This window comes from Trichomonas vaginalis, chromosome I (assembly GCF_026262505.1).
Source record: "Trichomonas vaginalis G3 chromosome I, whole genome shotgun sequence".
Taxonomy (NCBI): domain Eukaryota; phylum Parabasalia; order Trichomonadida; family Trichomonadidae; genus Trichomonas; species Trichomonas vaginalis.
The window spans coordinates 841,973-859,513 of record NC_067203.1 but is presented as its reverse complement, the minus strand read 5'-3'; the positions used below and the strand labels follow the sequence as shown (position 1 = coordinate 859,513).

The window sequence follows — 17,541 nt, the reverse complement described above, 5'->3', positions numbered from 1 at the left end:
GTTTTTGTCAAGACTTTCATCGTCAATGAGCGTAAATCAGACAAAAATGAGTTTTGGTTGAAAAAAACAGGTGGAGCCACTTTTGGCTCGACCTCAAAACAAGCATTTCGTGAAGAATATACCAACCCGCGGAATTCCGGCGGTTGCTTTTTATACAAAACATATACGAAGAAGTCTCAACAAAACAAGCATTTCGTGAAGAATATACCAACCCGCGGAATTCCGGCGGTTGCTTTTTATACAAAACATATACGAAGAAGTCTCAACAAAACAAGCATTTCGTGAAGAATATACCAACCCGCGGAATTCCGGCGGGTGCTTTTTATACAAAACATTTACGAAGAAGTTTATTTCCTGTGTTGTTGTCAAAATGTCATGTTGTCACCATTTTCAAAAAGATGTTAGTTGACCGAGGGACCTGGGGACCGAGGGACCTGGTTCCACCTAAAATATATTTTTGCCGAATTCAAGAGTTTTGTGTGTTTTCTACGGTGGAGCCAAAAATGGCTCGACCTCAAAACAAGCATTTTGTGAAGAATATACCAACCGCCGGAATTCCGGCGGTTGCTTTTTTATACAAAGTTCAACGGGTGAAAGAATACGAAGAAGAAGTCTTGACAAAACATAGACAAGAAAGTTCATGAGAAATTAGATGAAGAAGTCTCAACAAAACAAGCATTTTGTGAAGAATATACCAACCCGCGGAATTCCGGCGGGTGCTTTTTATACAAAACATTTACGAAGAAGTTTATTTCCTGTGTTGTTGTCAAAATGTCATGTTGTCACACTTTTTCAGAGAAGTTTAAATTACCTGGTGACGTAGTGACACCTAAAAACCATCTAACCTAAAATCTATTTTTGCCGAATTCAATAAAAAAATGAGTTTTGTGTGTTTTCTACGGTGGAGCCAAAAATGGCTCGACCTCAAAAACAAGCATTTTGTGAAGAATATACCACCCGCCGGAATTCCGGCAGGTGCTTTTTTTATACAAAATTCAAGAGTTTTGTGTGTTTTCTACGATGGTACAAAAAAATGGTTCATTTACTCACAATATTTTTGTACAAAACGACCCCAAACTTTTAACCTCTCTTCTGCAGCTTCTAATGAAACTTTAGCGAGTTCATATTCTCTAAATTCTCTCTTTAAATCTTCTTGTTCCCATTGGTCTAGTTCGTATGGAGAATCTCTATAACCAGAACATATCTCATGTTCATGTTCTATTTGTTTTAAACACTTTTTTCTAACTTCTTCTTCGAACAAAGGTTTTGCATTCTCTACTGTATCTTCAAGTTCTTCTTCATCTAATTTCTCATGAACTTTCTTGTCTATGGAGTCCAAAATTTTTCCAACTGCTATACAATATTTTGGAGAAGCCCACATTGCTATATAGTTTACAAGTCTTGGGTCTACATACATTCCTCTAACCTGTTTGATTTCATCCGGAATTCCTGCATGAACTGTGTATAAAAAGCAACCCGCGGAATTCCGCGGGTTGGTATATTCTTCACAAAATGCCTTAAAATACTCTTCCCAGGACTTATTTTCCAACAACCTTCTAAAGTCTTTCCTAAACTGCTGACACATATTTGTTGCATTTATATAACCATCCTTGTCTCTACGTAAGACTTCAATACCGTTGTAAGTGCCTTTTGTGAATGTTTCGCCATTAGATTTGTTCGTGAACGTTTTTGCTTCGACTGTCATTTCAGTTCTTACAATAAAAATAAAAAATATTTTTTTGGTGGGACGTCGGACATTCGTTTGTGGCTCGACCTCAAAACAAGCATTTTGTGAAGAATATACCAACCGCCGGAATTCCGGCGGTTGCTTTTTTATACAAAATTCAACGGGTGAAAGAATACGATGAAGAAGTCATGACAAAACATGTACGATGAAGAAGTCATGACAAAACATTTACGATGAAATTCATGACAAAACATTTACGATGAAATTCATGACAAAACATTGACGATGAAGTTTATTTCCTGTGTTGTTGTCAAAATGTCATGTTGTCACACTTTTTCAGAGAAGTTAAAATGACCGAGGGACCGAGGGACCTGGTGACACCTAAAAACCATCTACCCTAAAATATATTTTTCAATACTTTTTCAGCACTTTTCCGTAGTTGTATATGAAAGACAATTCGAGATAAAAGTCATAGTACAATGGAATTATATGCTGCACACCGTTTGTTGTGAACCAAACTTGAAAGTCAGAGAAACTGTTACTAGGTGGTTCGTAGAATTTAGAAGCAAAGTCATAGAAGTCCTTACCGATACACAGAAAACTGTTGTTGCTTGAACTGAAACTTGCATGACACATGACATTTTGAGGGTCGAACACGTTTCTATAAACTGTCAAATCTGCTGGTGGAAGTATAAATTTAAATGGACCATCTGGTGGTAATGGTTCGTTCTGGTTTAGTAACCGAAGAAATTGCGCCCAAGAACGTTTGTCCACCCCCCAATATAAAAACTCTGTATCTCTTGGAGGGTTAATTTCAATCTTTTGAAATGAAACTGTGGAGTTCATCTTGTCGTATTCTAGCTTCAGATAGTATGTTCCATTTAGTAAAGAGTGGTATTTTTCTTGAAATTCCCAGTAGTATTTGTTTATTTGAGTTTGAAAGTCATTTAGAGTTTTTTCAAGACTTTCGTCTGAACGAATTGTAAAGATTTTCATTTCGTCAAATTTTTCTATTAGACCATCAGAACCTTTATACTGACCGTGAAAATATACTGCGAACATAAACGCGTTAGTTCTATTTGAAAACAAAACTCTTCTAAATCCTATTGCCTTTGCATCTGAAGGACTTTGAAGCCAACGAATTGGATAGTCAAACCTGTATGTTTGGGATGAAATTTCTTCATCTGATATATTCCTACCGGCATTTGTAAAGATATAGTCTAACGGTTTTGTATCTGCTACTTTTGTTCTTTGTTTTTCAACCTGAAGCATTTTATATATGTAAAAATATATGGTTTTAAAAACGTTTTTACTTCATGCAATGTTTTATTTCATGCAATGTTTTACTTCTGTGCCGTCTTCAAGTATGGCCCAATATTTCCTTTTCGATATTACATGAACTTCGGAAAATACCTTGTCTAGCTTAAAACAGCCCATCTTTTCACCGACCATTCCCATTTCAATGAGTTTGTTATAGCCTTCTTCGTTCGTCATGAGCGCATCGATGTTCTCATAGTAAACCACAATTTTGGATTTGACATCGGAGAAGAATTTGTTGTAGTTGTCAAGGACTGCCTTTGCGAACTGAGGGTATGACCAATGTTCGACAATAGGTTTTACTGTGGTTACTAAGCCATTTTGACCTTCGGTGAACTCGTATTTCAAAACAAAAGGAGAAAACCTTTCAACAAAGTTGTCGACCTTCTCATAGTGTTTACTCTTCATCTTTTGAGGTTTTTTAATAGAATATCCCCATGTCGAATTCATAAGCAATTTGAGTGTCATTGCAAGTTTGGGGTTTGAAGCTTTCCTAATATCATACATTTGTTGTATGACTTTTCCAACTGTATAGTTCCTTCCCGGGAACTCACCTTTTTCGTTTGGAATTCCAGTCGGAATATATTGGACGAACCTCATGTACGCAGCGTTAAGGTCGACATAGTATATTTTTTCATATGAGTCGAACTTGTCGCAACCAATGGGTCCAGTTCGTGGAAATTCAAGTGAGTCTCTTATCTTTTGAGAAACCTCGCCTGTTATCTCATAAACATCGTCAAAGCAACCTGTTTCATATAAAACCTTCTGACCTAACTCTGATGCTCTCCAATACAATTTGACGTCAATTGGATGTCTCAATGGAAGTTTATTTATAGCATCTTGAAGTTCTTGCAACCTCATTGGAAGTTCTTCTGGTTCAGGTTGGTATCCGAACAATCCAACTCCTTTTGGAACTGTGTACTTCTTTTGTGCTATAACTTTGTCTGGAACAACTTTTGGTCTTACCAACAATGAAAAGTTTGTTTCGTCTTTTGGTACAAAAGTTTCTGTCAGCTTGTCATCTGGAATTGGTTCCAACAAACCTTTCTCGAAAAGAATGTTAACAGCTCTGACAATGTTGCACTTACCTTTTCCGAACAATGGGTTTGTAAGACTTTCGTTCAACATGAAGTGGTTGTGGACAAGTACAATCTTCAACCATGGTAAGTCTTTGTCAACAACATAGTCATCATGTGAAGAACCTTTCTCAGTCGGAATGTTGACTCGGATATTCACATTTGCCAACGGTGCAATTTTTGACAATTGACCTCTGAGAATGTACCTTGTTTTCACACATGACTCAAGATACTTCATTTTCTCATCTGTAACAAGACCAGAGTTCCTGAGACATGTAAGAATACAAGGTTCATTGACAATTGTTTCAATTGAATTGTAAATTCCATACCTTGTCATGTTAAATGTCAGACTTTTTCTGAACGGGAAATACCAGCATGTTGTCTGACTGCTTGAGGGTTGGGTTGGAACCATTCGAACTTCACGCTTGCAATTCCTTCAATTGCATTCAAAATGTCTGAGTCGGAGTCAAACATTTGTTCTCTCTTTGTAGTCTTGAAAGCGTCAAGAAGTTGTGCGGCTGTTGTGACATTGCCATGTGCATAGTAAATGTGACCATCCAAATCTGTTACGGTCAATCTGAGATTGTATCCTTTCTTATTTCCGTCTTGAATTGCAGCAAGTACACCCATGAAGCCTTCTTTGTTCTTTCCTTCTTCAAAGTTTACTGTAAAGGTTCGACCAGATGTAATTTTACTTCTAACTTCACGGTACTTTTCATATGCATATCTTGTTCTTTCCATGGGAGCATGTGCGTCTTCACCTTTCCCTTTTTTCCTTCTCAAAGGATGCAATTGTTCGTCATGTTTCCAGTAGAATCTGGCAAAGCCGTCGTGTCCTTCAACTTGAGGCTCAGTAACATCGAAAGGCATGTCCATAAGACGTTCTTCTTCTAACCTCTCTAATCTGTTTGGATAATTTGCACGTGCTGTTTCTAAGTCCATTTCATAGCGAAGACCAGACAATTTGTCATAGACTTTTATGGGTCTTCCCTTCCTATATTTAAACTTCTTTGAAACTCTCCAACCATATCTTTCTAACTCTGCTTTTATTCTAGCAGACTTTCTATCCATTCTATATGGGGGCATTTCTATAAAAATAAAAAAATATTTTTTTCTTTACTTTACATAACCACTTGCTGCCATAAGTCTTTGACGCCAACCCATACCAGCTAATGAAGGTTGACTTGGTTTAGTTTGAAAACTAAACTTTGGTTTTGGCTCCCCTTCAGTTTTTGGCTTCCCTTCTTCTATTGGTTTTTCGTCACTTTTCGGTTCCTCTGACTTTACCTCACTTGCTGGAACAGTTGTGTCGTCAACATCTTCATAAATGTCATATGCCATTTGTTTCTGTTTTCCTTTCAACTTTTTGTGTTTGTTGTAAAGTTTAGAATATTTCGACTCTAAGTCAATGAGATGTTCTATAATGAACTGTTGGTCAGTGAAGTAAACTTTTCCATCTGTTGTCTCATAAACTCCTTCAGACTTCAATATTTTATTTGTGAGAGTCTGTTTCTTTTTTGAGATACTAGCCGTTCCATTTTTATGAAAAGTGACTTTGTAGTTAGGGTTTGTATTTCCAGACCTGGCACTTTCTATTATTGAATTTTTCTCTTCATCTGTAAGTTCTTTGACAGGTTTTGACAATGGTTCTGAACTTTTTGTTTGTGGTGTCAAATCTACCGTTTCAACTTCTTCGGTCATTTCATCTCAGTAAAAAATTTTAGTTTGGTTTGTTTTCAACTGGTTGTTGAGGTTTTTTAAGTCGGTCTAAAACTTCCTGAGGTATAAGAAGAACTTGACAAACACGTGGTTGTGTAACTGCTGGAAGCCGACAAAGCCATCTTGAGCCCATTTGTCTCAATGCTGTATTGTTCATTTCATCTCAGTAAAAAATTTTACATTCCCCACGTTTGAGGCGGTTGCGGTTGGTTGTTGTTTACCCACTGTTGTGCATGGTTATATCCTCTGTTAAAGAATCTTTCACCTTGGTCCATGTAGTGCCCTGCTTGGTTATAGTAGTCATTTGCTTTGTTATAGTAGTTTCCTGCTTGTCTTCCTACATTGTCCATCCATCCTTGAACTTTTCCTCTTGTTTCAGGATTTGGAATAAGATTTGCTGCATCTCGTGCTACCTCCCAACCTTTCTGTACAGTTTGTATAATAGGTTGTGCTTTCTCTTTCAGTATACCTAATGTACTCAAAATCTTCCTTCCAATTCCAAATGCACCTCTGGCTAGTGTTCCCACTGCGGGTAAAAATCTAGATGCGACTCCTGCTAATGCGCCAAATAAACCCATTTCTTATGGGTTAAAAATGACGAATTCAAACAAGGACCCCTATGTTTCTAAGGCAACAAAGAAAGCACTCATGGTAAAAATCTTTAGTTCAACACCAAATGCTTGGTTTATGGATATCTTGGAAAACATTCCGAGGTATAGAGAAGATGGACCACCATACTGGCTAATATTTGTTGGTCAAAACACAAGATACTGTGAAGCCATACCATTATGGTCCAAAAATATTTTAGATGTGAAAACTGCTTTGACAATATTCGTTGACAAATACCATCCAACAAAACTGACATCTGACTGTGAAAGTTCTTTCAAATCAGATGATGTAAAAAACTATCTGCGTTCAAAAAATGTAAACCAATATTTCATTGTCGACCAAAACCATTCTGCTCTTGGTGTCATTGACGGTTGTATAAAAATGTTAAGAGACTTAAACCAACCACAAGGTGGTGAAGCAAATGAAATGTCATATGACGACAAATATAGACACTTCTCCATGGCAAAGATGAGACAAGTTTTAAATATTTACAATAGCCGTAAACAAAAAGGTTTGGGAAACCATTCCCCCGAAGAAATGAAAAACAACCCTGACTTAGAGAAAGACTATATATTTAATAGTTTAGTCAAAAGGGATGAACAAGAAAGAATGCCGGACTTCAAACTTAAGAAAGGTGACAAAGTAAAAATAGAAATACCTAAACGCGACCCATATGAAAATACTATTGACTATGACAACAATGGGAACTCGACAGGTACTCACATTCGTGTTCGTAAAAATAGAAGAAAGTATACAAGAGAATATTATGAAGTTTTAGGCAAACATGGCAAAATGTACAGACTGCAAGCAGAAGATAAAACTACTATTGTCAGACCTCGTTTCAAACTTGTCAAAGTTCAAGGTGGTATACTTTCAAAGACAGTTCCTAACAAATATAAGACAACTCCTGACGAATATGCTAAAGAAGTTGAAAATGACGACTAAGCATTTCTATACCATGCGTAAACTGTCATGTAAGGTGGCATGTAGTCTTTACTTTGTCCCGTTGTTTGCGTATACCCTGAAACGCGATGTATATGGTTTCCTCCTCCCTCAGTGTTACTCCAGTAACAATCTATAGCAAACTTAACGTTGTTTTTAACATCATATCCTTTACCTTTTGTCATTGATGACCAATCCCAATATCTATGACTATGCCAACCTGCGTTAGTTGTACTTAAATCTATGTAGTGACTGTGCGCAGGTAAATTTGCACCTGAAATCGTTTTACTTCCACCTGTTTCCTTTGAAGAGTTTGCACAATACAAAAACCTGTCGACTATTTGAGTCCAAGTTCCAAAACCAAGTACTACTTCTGGTCTGGTAGAGTTCATTGACGTGTAAATAGAGCCAACCGGGTAAATAAGATTCGGCAAAATTTGTTTAAGCACATTGAGTTCCTGTCTTAGATGTATAATACTATTGTCATTAGATATCAAAGTATCTACAAGACTTGTTGCCGGTGGTATTGTTGGAGCTTTACTTGGCAAGGTTGTGTTTAGTGTAATATCATCTGCTGTAAAAGTTGTAAAACTTGTATGTGTATGAGTCTTATTTGCTTTCTTCTCTAACTCATCGTTAACATATGTTTTATCCGCTTTAAGGTCTAAACATCCCGAAACCCATCCTGTATCAGCTTTACCTTTTAAAATATTTGATGTCCGTTCATGGTACCATTCAACCCTTTCTTTAATTTCATTACCTTTTTCATCCACATATTCCTTATCTGCCTTCTTCACTAACGCACTAGCCACACATGCTAACTCATCGTTAACATATGTTTTGTCAGCTTTCTTTTCAACATCCTCTTTCGTTGCATATGTTGCATCTGCTCTGTCATGTTCTTCTTGAACTTTTTCAATGACATACTCTTTGTCAGCTTTGTTGTCAATATCTGCTTTCAAAAGAAGTTCATCTATAGGTTTCTCGTTTAAAGTTCCTTTTGTTGGATTTATACAGACAGTATGGTTCCTATTGTCTTGAAACAGAAACTCATCTGTCATTGGGTTCATTGTCAGTTTTAAGTTTCCTTCTTTCAATGACTCAGATATCTTAGAATAGTTTGAAAAGTTTGTTGTGTTCTTATTTAGAGCTTGTACAATGAGTTGTCGGTTGTGTTGTATTTCTCTCATAGACGCTGTTTCTTTCGACATTTTTATTCTAGATAAAATATGCTTTCAATAGAAAAAGAAAATTCAAGAGTTGCTACAACTAAACCATTAGATGAACTTTTTACGAATGTCGGTCAAAAGTTTGAGACAGAGACCGTAAAGCATGAAGGCTATCGGTTTGACTACCCATTGAGATGGTTAAGAGACCCATCCGTCACAAAAGCTATTGGCTTTCGTAGAATGAAGTTCATTTCAGAAGCCATACATGGTTTCCCATTTACGGTCGCTTTTGAAATTCGATACTATAACAAAGAAAAACGTACGTATGAGAAATTTGAACAGGGAAAACTTTTACAAGTGAATTTGCTTGTAAACTTAGAAACAACTCTTCAAGCTTTTCAAGAAAAAATAAACGATATCTATCTCGAATATGCAAACCAGTTTAACATTGACGAAGGAGAGTACCATCTCGATATTGTTTATGACAGGAAAAATGCAACTGTTAAAATCAATAGAATAGAAGACCTTGGAGAAGACGTTTATATTTCTACAAAATATAACAACTTGGCATGGTATAGATTTTTGAGGATGTTAAATCAGCCTGCAGAATATCCAGTACACCCGAACTTTTATGAAGTCGAAAACCCTAATGGAACATATGAAAATGTTTTCGACTCAGATGCTATTATAGTTCATGCTTCATTTTCTGGTGCACAAAACTCTTTTTTATGCTTGGCAAATGACTTTTACGAAAAACCTACAAAGCTATATGAACCACCAAGTGGAAGTATTTCAGACTTTCAAGTATGGTTTACTACAGATGGAAGAAAGAGAATAATTCCATTATACCACGCGTTTTACTTAGAACTTAGTTTCATATACAACTACTATCGAACGGTAAAAATATAATTTTTAATACGGTTGAGGTGTTGGATTTGGTTGCCAACTAGACTGTGGTGCAGGTTCAGGCTGTTGTATAACAGGAGCTTGTTCTTCTGGTTCAGGGTCTTTAGGTATAATACCAACGAACTGACCTACTCTTTTACCAATATTTTTGACTCCGTTCCAAATTCCTCTTCCTACGGTTTTTATTCCATTCCATATACCTCTTCCAACATTTCGAAAGAAGTTTCCTATTCTTCCAAAGAAACCCATCTTACTATATGTAAAAATCTAATGTCCACCTAGTCTCTTACGTTTCCTGTTGAGTTCCATAGCATTTTTTAACTGGAGCTCATACATTCTATTTCTCCTCTGGTAGAAAACATACTCTGGGTCAACTCCTGTGTTCGCGTCATCTGCATAGAGTTGTTTATATCCCACTTCAGGGTTTGTATAAAACTCTTTCCATCTCATATTTGCATACCATGGTGGTAAGCCTAACGCAGCGTCATTTGACATGGCAGTTTGCATTTGTACATCTGTTGGCACTTGACCATAGTTTGCCATTGCAGTTTGTATTCTAACTTCATTTGGAATATTCTCTGGGTTTGGTTGTCCAGGTTGCTGTGCATTCGCTAAGTTCTGTGCGTCCATTTAATATTAGATAAAAATATCTCTTACGAGTACATATACTGAACATTTGCTGGCATTGGTTCATCTTCATATTCTCTATATCTTTCTGCCACGTCAAATAAGTAAATGACACAATGGAAAAAACCTAAAACAAGTAGTCCTATTTCAAACCACATTTACTTACCAATAAAATTTCTTTGTTATGACACTTTCTCCGGTTTATAGGACCTCTCTCATATTCTATCTTGTCATATCTAAACTCATAGTCATGTATGTCCTCTAACCATCTCATGACACTTTCCAAACCACTTTTATCGGATGTAAAGTAAAAGCATGGATGGTTATGTAAAACGTCTAAAGTTTCTAAAGAGTCTCTCAAAGTCCAGTCTACTTGGTATTGAAAATCATATGTGTTAAAGAACGGTGGGTCTACTATAAAGAAAACATTTTCCTTGTCTTTATATTTTTCATACAACTCTGTCCAACGACATCTCACAAACTCTATACCCTCAGTATATTTTTCTATGTTCTCTTTGAAAACCTTTGTATAGTTAAGATATAAAACGTTTGACATAAGTGTTTCAATGTCATGAACTCTTATAGAACCACTATACAATAGTCTAGAAGATATACTATCCCAGTCTATATACTCTGCTTTTTTCAAAACCTCTCTGACAGTATTTTTCTTATCTAATGGTATACGTTCCATCTTACCTATAGGTATCTTTTCTTTTAACTCTTTCAATATTTTGTTTGTGTCTGGTATATGTTTGAGACGGTTCATATAGTTGTCGAAGTCATTGCATATAATCTTTGAGTCAGGAAATATTGTATGGCACAAATGAGATATATAGAAACTTCCACCGAACAAATCTACAAATGTTAGACCATTCGGTAGTTTCTTAAGTTCTCTCAATAGAATATCTTTACATCTACTCTTATTTCCAAAGAAGGGTAACGGTGGTTTTGTAAAATTCATTTTATATTTAATAAAAATGTTTTTTCCCTGAAAAGTGACAGAAAAGTGACAAAACATGAAAACTACTCGGTTAAGGTCTTGTCGGTTTTGTAAAATAACCATCCTATCTCATTCTATAAGGAAGAAAAGGCTTCTCAAAGTATACTTCTTTGAATGCCCGTAACTTTGAGAAGCGACGATAGACCCTTACTTATCCGGACATAGTTCTACTATTTTGAGTCCTCTACCAAAAAGTTAACAGCAACGACTTTCAAAAAATTTTAGGGGCTAGAAGGCACGAAGTGCCTGGAAGCCCCCACACACCCAAAAAAAACCTCATTTTATATAAACTGCATGTTATACTAAACATCTTCAAGGGGGTAGAGGGGCGCAGCCCTGGAACCCCCAATACCTTTTTTTTTTTTTAAATTGGATCAAAAAAATCGAATCTGAAGTTAAAAATAAAAAATTTCTACATTTTTATCAAATTTAGATTTTTTTTTCAAATCATGCGAATTGATTGAATAATTGCATATTTTATCCCATGCATCTAGAAGTATGTGTAATATTTTTGCTTTCATCAAGAAAAAAAAAAAAAAAGGATTGGGGCTTCCAGGGGCTGCGCCCCTTCTAGCCCGAAGATGTTTTGTCACTTTTCTGTCACTTTTCAGGGAAAAAACATTTTTATTAAATATAAAATGAATTTTACAAAACCACCGTTACCCTTCTTTGGAAATAAGAGTAGATGTAAAGATATTCTATTGAGAGAACTTAAGAAACTACCGAATGGTCTAACATTTGTAGATTTGTTCGGTGGAAGTTTCTATATATCTCATTTGTGCCATACAATATTTCCTGACTCAAAGATTATATGCAATGACTTCGACAACTATATGAACCGTCTCAAACATATACCAGACACAAACAATATATTGAAAGAGTTAAAAGAAAAGATACCTATAGGTAAGATGGAACGTATACCATTAGATAAGAAAAATACTGTCAGAGAGGTTTTGAAAAAAGCAGAGTATATAGACTGGGATAGTATATCTTCTAGACTATTGTATAGTGGTTCTATAAGAGTTCATGACATTGAAACACTTATGTCAAACGTTTTATATCTTAACTATACAAAGGTTTTCAAAGAGAACATAGAAAAATATACTGAGGGTATAGAGTTTGTGAGATGTCGTTGGACAGAGTTGTATGAAAAATATAAAGACAAGGAAAATGTTTTCTTTATAGTAGACCCACCGTTCTTTAACACATATGATTTTCAATACCAAGTAGACTGGACTTTGAGAGACTCTTTAGAAACTTTAGACGTTTTACATAACCATCCATGCTTTTACTTTACATCCGATAAAAGTGGTTTGGAAAGTGTCATGAGATGGTTAGAGGACATACATGACTATGAGTTTAGATATGACAAGATAGAATATGAGAGAGGTCCTATAAACCGGAGAAAGTGTCATAACAAAGAAATTTTATTGGTAAGTAAATGTGGTTTGAAATAGGACTACTTGTTTTAGGTTTTTTCCATTGTGTCATTTACTTATTTGACGTGGCAGAAAGATATAGAGAATATGAAGATGAACCAATGCCAGCAAATGTTCAGTATATGTACTCGTAAGAGATATTTTTATCTAATATTAAATGGACGCACAGAACTTAGCGAATGCACAGCAACCTGGACAACCAAACCCAGAGAATATTCCAAATGAAGTTAGAATACAAACTGCAATGGCAAACTATGGTCAAGTGCCAACAGATGTACAAATGCAAACTGCCATGTCAAATGACGCTGCGTTAGGCTTACCACCATGGTATGCAAATATGAGATGGAAAGAGTTTTATACAAACCTGAAGTGGGATATAAACAACTCTATGCAGATGACGCGAACACAGGAGTTGACCCAGAGTATGTTTTCTACCAGAGGAGAAATAGAATGTATGAGCTCCAGTTAAAAAATGCTATGGAACTCAACAGGAAACGTAAGAGACTAGGTGGACATTAGATTTTTACATATAGTAAGATGGGTTTCTTTGGAAGAATAGGAAACTTCTTTCGAAATGTTGGAAGAGGTATATGGAATGGAATAAAAACCGTAGGAAGAGGAATTTGGAACGGAGTCAAAAATATTGGTAAAAGAGTAGGTCAGTTCGTTGGTATTATACCTAAAGACCCTGAACCAGAAGAACAAGCTCCTGTTATACAACAGCCTGAACCTGCACCACAGTCTAGTTGGCAACCAAATCCAACACCTCAACCGTATTAAAAATTATATTTTTACCGTTCGATAGTAGTTGTATATGAAACTAAGTTCTAAGTAAAACGCGTGGTATAATGGAATTATTCTCTTTCTTCCATCTGTAGTAAACCATACTTGAAAGTCTGAAATACTTCCACTTGGTGGTTCATATAGCTTTGTAGGTTTTTCGTAAAAGTCATTTGCCAAGCATAAAAAAGAGTTTTGTGCACCAGAAAATGAAGCATGAACTATAATAGCATCTGAGTCGAAAACATTTTCATATGTTCCATTAGGGTTTTCGACTTCATAAAAGTTCGGGTGTACTGGATATTCTGCAGGCTGATTTAACATCCTCAAAAATCTATACCATGCCAAGTTGTTATATTTTGTAGAAATATAAACGTCTTCTCCAAGGTCTTCTATTCTATTGATTTTAACAGTTGCATTTTTCCTGTCATAAACAATATCGAGATGGTACTCTCCTTCGTCAATGTTAAACTGGTTTGCATATTCGAGATAGATATCGTTTATTTTTTCTTGAAAAGCTTGAAGAGTTGTTTCTAAGTTTACAAGCAAATTCACTTGTAAAAGTTTTCCCTGTTCAAATTTCTCATACGTACGTTTTTCTTTGTTATAGTATCGAACTTCAAAAGCGACCGTAAATGGGAAACCATGTATGGCTTCTGAAATGAACTTCATTCTACGAAAGCCAATAGCTTTTGTGACGGATGGGTCTCTTAACCATCTTAAGGGGTAGTCAAAACGATAGCCTTCATGTTTTACGGTCTCTGTCTCAAACTTTTGACCGACATTCGTAAAAAGTTCATCTAATGGTTTAGTTGTAGCAACTCTTGAATTTTCTTTTTCTATTGAAAGCATATTTTATCTAGAATAAAAATGTCGAAAGAAACAGCGTCTATGAGAGAAATACAACACAACCGACAACTCATTGTACAAGCTCTAAATAAGAACACAACAAACTTTTCAAACTATTCTAAGATATCTGAGTCATTGAAAGAAGGAAACTTAAAACTGACGATAAACCCAATGACAGATGAGTTTCTGTTTCAAGACAGTAAGAACCATACTGTTTGTATAAATCCAACAAAAAGAACTTTAAACGAGAAACCTATAGATGAACTTCTTTTGAAGGCAGATATTGACAACAAAGCTGACAAAGAGTATGTAGACGATGAGTTAGCATATTTGGCTAGTGGGTTAGTGAAGAAGGCAGATAAGGAATATGTGGATGAAAAAGACAATGAAATTATAAAAAGGGTTGAATGGTACCATGAACGGACATCGAAGATTTTAGAAGGTAAAGCCAATACAGGGTGGGTTTCAGGATGTTTAGACCTTAAAGCTGACAAGAACCATACACATACCATTGCAAATATTACAAACTTACAAGAAACCTTAAACAGTAAAAGTGACGTTGGACATACACATAACTTCTTCTCAACTGTTGGTATAGAAAGTATTTTAGGAACGATTGAAAAAACTGGTGGGGGTGGATTATATTTTAAACCTCCTAACTTTCCAGAAGGTTTAACATCGGATAAAGACATTAAATGTAGAAATGTCTATGTCATGGAGGATGAAAAAAAAGTTAAATTCACTGCTCAAGATTTATATGATAAAAAAGCTGACAAAACAGAGCTTCAAACGTTAAAGACAGAAATACTTCAAACAGTATATCCTATAGGTTCTATTTACACGTCAATGAACTCTACCAAACCAGAAGTAGTACTTGGTTTTGGAACTTGGACTCAAATAGTCGACAGGTTTTTGTATTGTGCAAACTCTTCAAAGGAAACAGGTGGAAGTAAAACGATTTCAGGTGCAAATTTACCTGCGCACAGTCACTACGTAAGTTTAACTACATCTGAAGCAGGTTTGCATAGTCATAGATTTTGGATTGGTCAGGAATGACAAAAGGTAAAGGATATGATGTTAAAGAGGACGTTAAGTTTGCTATAAATTGTTACTGGAGTAACACTGAGGTAGGAGGAAGCCATACACATCGCGTTTCAGGCTATACGCAAACAACGGGACAGAGTAAAGACTACATGCCACCTTACATGACAGTTTACGCATGGTATAGAAATGCTTAGTCGTCATTTTCAACTTCTTTAGCATATTCGTCAGGAGTTGTCTTATATTTGTTAGGAACTGTCTTTGAAAGTATACCACCTTGAACTTTGACAAGTTTGAAACGAGGTCTGACAATAGTAGTTTTATCTTCTGCTTGCAGTCTGTACATTTTGCCATGTTTGCCTAAAACTTCATAATATTCTCTTGTATACTTTCTTCTATTTTTACGAACACGAATGTGAGTACCTGTCGAGTTCCCATTGTTGTCATAGTCAATAGTATTTTCATATGGGTCGCGTTTAGGTATTTCTATTTTTACTTTGTCACCTTTCTTAAGTTTGAAGCCTGGCATTCTTTCTTGTTTGTCTCTTTTGACTAAACTATTAAATATATAGTCTTTCTCTAAGTCAGGGTTGTTTTTCATTTCTTCGGGGGAGTGGTTTCCCAAACCTTTTTGTTTACGGCTATTGTAAATATTTAAAACTTGTCTCATCTTTGTCATGGAGAAATGTCTATATTTGTCGTCATATGACATTTCATCTACCTCACCACCTTGTGGTTGATTTAAGTCTCTTAAGATTTTTATACAACTGTCAATGACACCAAGAGCAGAATGGTTTTGGTCGACAATGAAATATTGGTTTACATTTTTTGAACGCAGATAGTTTTTAATATCGTCTGATTTGAAAGAACTTTCACAGTCAGATGTCAGTTTTGTTGGATGGTATTTGTCAACGAATATTGTCAAAGCAGTTTTCACATCTAAAATATTTTTGGACCATAATGGTATGGCTTCACAGTATCTTGTGTTTGACCGACAAATATTAGCCAGTATGGTGGTCCATCTTCTCTATACCTCGGAATGTTTTCCAAGATATCCATAAACCAAGCATTTGGTGTTGAACTAAAGATTTTTACCATGAGTGCTTTCTTTGTTGCTTTAGAAACATACGGGTCCTTGTTTGAATTCGTCATTTTTAACCCATAAGAAATGGGTTATTTGGCGCATTAGCAGGAGTCGCATCTAGATTTTTACCCGCAGTGGGAACACTAGCCAGAGGTGCATTTGGAATTGGAAGGAAGATTTTGAGTACATTAGGTATACTGAAAGAGAAAGCACAACCTATTATACAAACCGTACAGAAAGGTTGGGAGGTAGCACGAGATGCAGCAAATCTTATTCCAAATCCTGAAACAAGAGGAAAAGTTCAAGGATGGATGGACAATGTAGGAAGACAAGCAGGAAACTACTATAACAAAGCAAATGACTACTATAACCAAGCAGGGCACTACATGGACCAAGGTGAAAGATTCTTTAACAGAGGATATAACCATGCACAACAGTGGGTAAACAACAACCAACCTCAACCGCCTCAAACGTGGGGAATGTAAAATTTTTTACTGAGATGAAATGAACAATACAGCATTGAGACAAATGGGCTCAAGATGGCTTTGTCGGCTTCCAGCAGTTACACAACCACGTGTTTGTCAAGTTCTTCCTATACCTCAAGAAGTTTTAGACCGACTTAAAAAACCTAAACAACCAGTTGAAAACAAACCAAACTAAAATTTTTTACTGAGATGAAATGACCGAAGAAGTTGAAACGGTAGATTTGACACCACAAACAAAAAGTTCAGAACCATTGTCAAAACCTGTCAAAGAACTTACAGATGAAGAGAAAAATTCAATAATAGAAAGTGCCAGGTCTGGAAATACAAACCCTAACTACAAAGTCACTTTTCATAAAAATGGAACGGCAAGTATCTCAAAAAAGAAACAGACTCTCACAAATAAAATATTGAAGTCTGAAGGAGCTTTCGAGACAACAGATGGAAAAGTTTACTTCACTGACCAACAGTTCATTATAGAACATCTCATTGACTTAGAGTCGAAATATTCTAAACTTTACAACAAACACAAAAAGTTGAAAGGAAAACAAAAACAGATGGCATATGATATTTATGAAGATGTTGACGACACAACTGTTCCTGCAAGTGAGGTAAAGTCAGATGAACCGAAAAGTGACGAAAAACCAATAGAAGAAGAAAAACCAAAAACTGAAGATAAACCAAAACCAAAGGTTAGTTTCAATACTAAACCAAGTCAACCTTCATTAGCTGGTATGGGTTGGCGTCAAAGACTTTTGGCAGCGGGTGGTTACGTAAAGTAAAGAAAAAAACATTTTTTTATTTTTATAAAAAT

The 17,541-nt window shown here is 35.9% G+C and overlaps 18 protein-coding genes and 2 pseudogenes across 20 annotated transcripts, besides 3 other annotated features; 7 read left to right on the top strand and 13 right to left on the bottom strand.

Moving 5' to 3' along the window:
• Nucleotides 1–7,293: part of a mobile genetic element that runs on past the window's edge.
• Nucleotides 1,043–1,705, bottom strand: TVAGG3_0904880 (uncharacterized protein; the record flags this gene model as incomplete). The annotated part of the gene is made up of 1 exon (XM_051251504.1): nt 1,043–1,705. The coding sequence occupies one exon, from the start codon at nt 1,703–1,705 to the stop codon at nt 1,043–1,045; it is 663 nt and encodes a 220-aa protein (XP_051077078.1).
• TVAGG3_0904870 (uncharacterized protein) lies at nt 2,173–2,959 on the bottom strand (the record flags this gene model as incomplete). The annotated part of the gene is made up of 1 exon (XM_051251503.1): nt 2,173–2,959. A coding segment is annotated over one exon (787 nt), but the record flags the coding sequence as incomplete, so codon positions are not given.
• Nucleotides 3,014–3,604, bottom strand: TVAGG3_0904860 (DNA/RNA polymerases family; the record flags this gene model as incomplete). The annotated part of the gene is made up of 1 exon (XM_051251502.1): nt 3,014–3,604. The coding sequence occupies one exon, from the start codon at nt 3,602–3,604 to the stop codon at nt 3,014–3,016; it is 591 nt and encodes a 196-aa protein (XP_051077076.1).
• On the bottom strand, nt 4,520–5,151 carry TVAGG3_0904850 (uncharacterized protein; the record flags this gene model as incomplete). Its single annotated transcript, XM_051251501.1, has 1 exon — nt 4,520–5,151. A coding segment is annotated over one exon (632 nt), but the record flags the coding sequence as incomplete, so codon positions are not given.
• Nucleotides 5,197–5,781, bottom strand: TVAGG3_0904840 (phage tail repeat-like family; the record flags this gene model as incomplete). Its single annotated transcript, XM_051251500.1, has 1 exon — nt 5,197–5,781. The coding sequence occupies one exon, from the start codon at nt 5,779–5,781 to the stop codon at nt 5,197–5,199; it is 585 nt and encodes a 194-aa protein (XP_051077074.1).
• On the bottom strand, nt 5,801–5,956 carry TVAGG3_0904830 (uncharacterized protein; the record flags this gene model as incomplete). The annotated part of the gene is made up of 1 exon (XM_051251499.1): nt 5,801–5,956. One exon carries the CDS (start codon nt 5,954–5,956, stop codon nt 5,801–5,803), a length of 156 nt encoding a protein of 51 aa, XP_051077073.1.
• TVAGG3_0904820 (uncharacterized protein) lies at nt 5,976–6,377 on the bottom strand (the record flags this gene model as incomplete). The annotated part of the gene is made up of 1 exon (XM_051251498.1): nt 5,976–6,377. The coding sequence occupies one exon, from the start codon at nt 6,375–6,377 to the stop codon at nt 5,976–5,978; it is 402 nt and encodes a 133-aa protein (XP_051077072.1).
• Nucleotides 6,394–7,007, top strand: TVAGG3_0904810 (uncharacterized protein; the record flags this gene model as incomplete). Its single annotated transcript, XM_051251497.1, has 1 exon — nt 6,394–7,007. A coding segment is annotated over one exon (614 nt), but the record flags the coding sequence as incomplete, so codon positions are not given.
• A 56-nt stretch (nt 7,294–7,349) lies between the features above and the next one.
• Nucleotides 7,350–8,561, bottom strand: TVAGG3_0904790 (phage tail repeat-like family; the record flags this gene model as incomplete). Its single annotated transcript, XM_001289931.1, has 1 exon — nt 7,350–8,561. One exon carries the CDS (start codon nt 8,559–8,561, stop codon nt 7,350–7,352), a length of 1,212 nt encoding a protein of 403 aa, XP_001289932.1.
• An 18-nt stretch (nt 8,562–8,579) lies between these two features.
• Nucleotides 8,580–9,056, top strand: TVAGG3_0904780 (uncharacterized protein; the record flags this gene model as incomplete). The annotated part of the gene is made up of 1 exon (XM_051251496.1): nt 8,580–9,056. A coding segment is annotated over one exon (477 nt), but the record flags the coding sequence as incomplete, so codon positions are not given.
• A 375-nt stretch (nt 9,057–9,431) lies between these two features.
• TVAGG3_0904770 (serine threonine-protein phosphatase family) lies at nt 9,432–9,674 on the bottom strand (the record flags this gene model as incomplete). Its single annotated transcript, XM_051251495.1, has 1 exon — nt 9,432–9,674. The coding sequence occupies one exon, from the start codon at nt 9,672–9,674 to the stop codon at nt 9,432–9,434; it is 243 nt and encodes an 80-aa protein (XP_051077069.1).
• Nucleotides 9,675–9,692: 18 nt separating this feature from the next.
• TVAGG3_0904760 (uncharacterized protein) lies at nt 9,693–10,055 on the bottom strand (the record flags this gene model as incomplete). Its single annotated transcript, XM_001323276.2, has 1 exon — nt 9,693–10,055. The coding sequence occupies one exon, from the start codon at nt 10,053–10,055 to the stop codon at nt 9,693–9,695; it is 363 nt and encodes a 120-aa protein (XP_001323311.1).
• A 219-nt stretch (nt 10,056–10,274) lies between these two features.
• On the bottom strand, nt 10,275–11,013 carry TVAGG3_0904750 (phage tail repeat-like family; the record flags this gene model as incomplete). The annotated part of the gene is made up of 1 exon (XM_051251494.1): nt 10,275–11,013. A coding segment is annotated over one exon (739 nt), but the record flags the coding sequence as incomplete, so codon positions are not given.
• Nucleotides 11,014–11,418: 405 nt separating this feature from the next.
• Nucleotides 11,419–11,580: a mobile genetic element.
• Nucleotides 11,581–13,028: 1,448 nt separating this feature from the next.
• TVAGG3_0904730 (serine threonine-protein phosphatase family) lies at nt 13,029–13,271 on the top strand (the record flags this gene model as incomplete). The annotated part of the gene is made up of 1 exon (XM_051251493.1): nt 13,029–13,271. The coding sequence occupies one exon, from the start codon at nt 13,029–13,031 to the stop codon at nt 13,269–13,271; it is 243 nt and encodes an 80-aa protein (XP_051077067.1).
• A 262-nt stretch (nt 13,272–13,533) lies between these two features.
• Nucleotides 13,534–14,123, bottom strand: TVAGG3_0904720 (uncharacterized protein; the record flags this gene model as incomplete). Its single annotated transcript, XM_051251492.1, has 1 exon — nt 13,534–14,123. A coding segment is annotated over one exon (590 nt), but the record flags the coding sequence as incomplete, so codon positions are not given.
• Nucleotides 14,124–14,141: 18 nt separating this feature from the next.
• On the top strand, nt 14,142–15,117 carry TVAGG3_0904710 (phage tail repeat-like family; the record flags this gene model as incomplete). Its single annotated transcript, XM_051251491.1, has 1 exon — nt 14,142–15,117. A coding segment is annotated over one exon (976 nt), but the record flags the coding sequence as incomplete, so codon positions are not given.
• A 52-nt stretch (nt 15,118–15,169) lies between these two features.
• Nucleotides 15,170–17,541: part of a mobile genetic element that runs on past the window's edge.
• On the bottom strand, nt 15,507–16,313 carry TVAGG3_0904700 (annotated as a pseudogene). Its single transcript has one exon. A coding segment is annotated over exon 1 (807 nt).
• On the top strand, nt 16,330–16,730 carry TVAGG3_0904690 (annotated as a pseudogene). The gene has a single exon. A coding segment is annotated over exon 1 (401 nt).
• TVAGG3_0904680 (uncharacterized protein) lies at nt 16,750–16,905 on the top strand (the record flags this gene model as incomplete). The annotated part of the gene is made up of 1 exon (XM_051251490.1): nt 16,750–16,905. One exon carries the CDS (start codon nt 16,750–16,752, stop codon nt 16,903–16,905), a length of 156 nt encoding a protein of 51 aa, XP_051077064.1.
• Nucleotides 16,925–17,509, top strand: TVAGG3_0904670 (phage tail repeat-like family; the record flags this gene model as incomplete). Its single annotated transcript, XM_051251489.1, has 1 exon — nt 16,925–17,509. One exon carries the CDS (start codon nt 16,925–16,927, stop codon nt 17,507–17,509), a length of 585 nt encoding a protein of 194 aa, XP_051077063.1.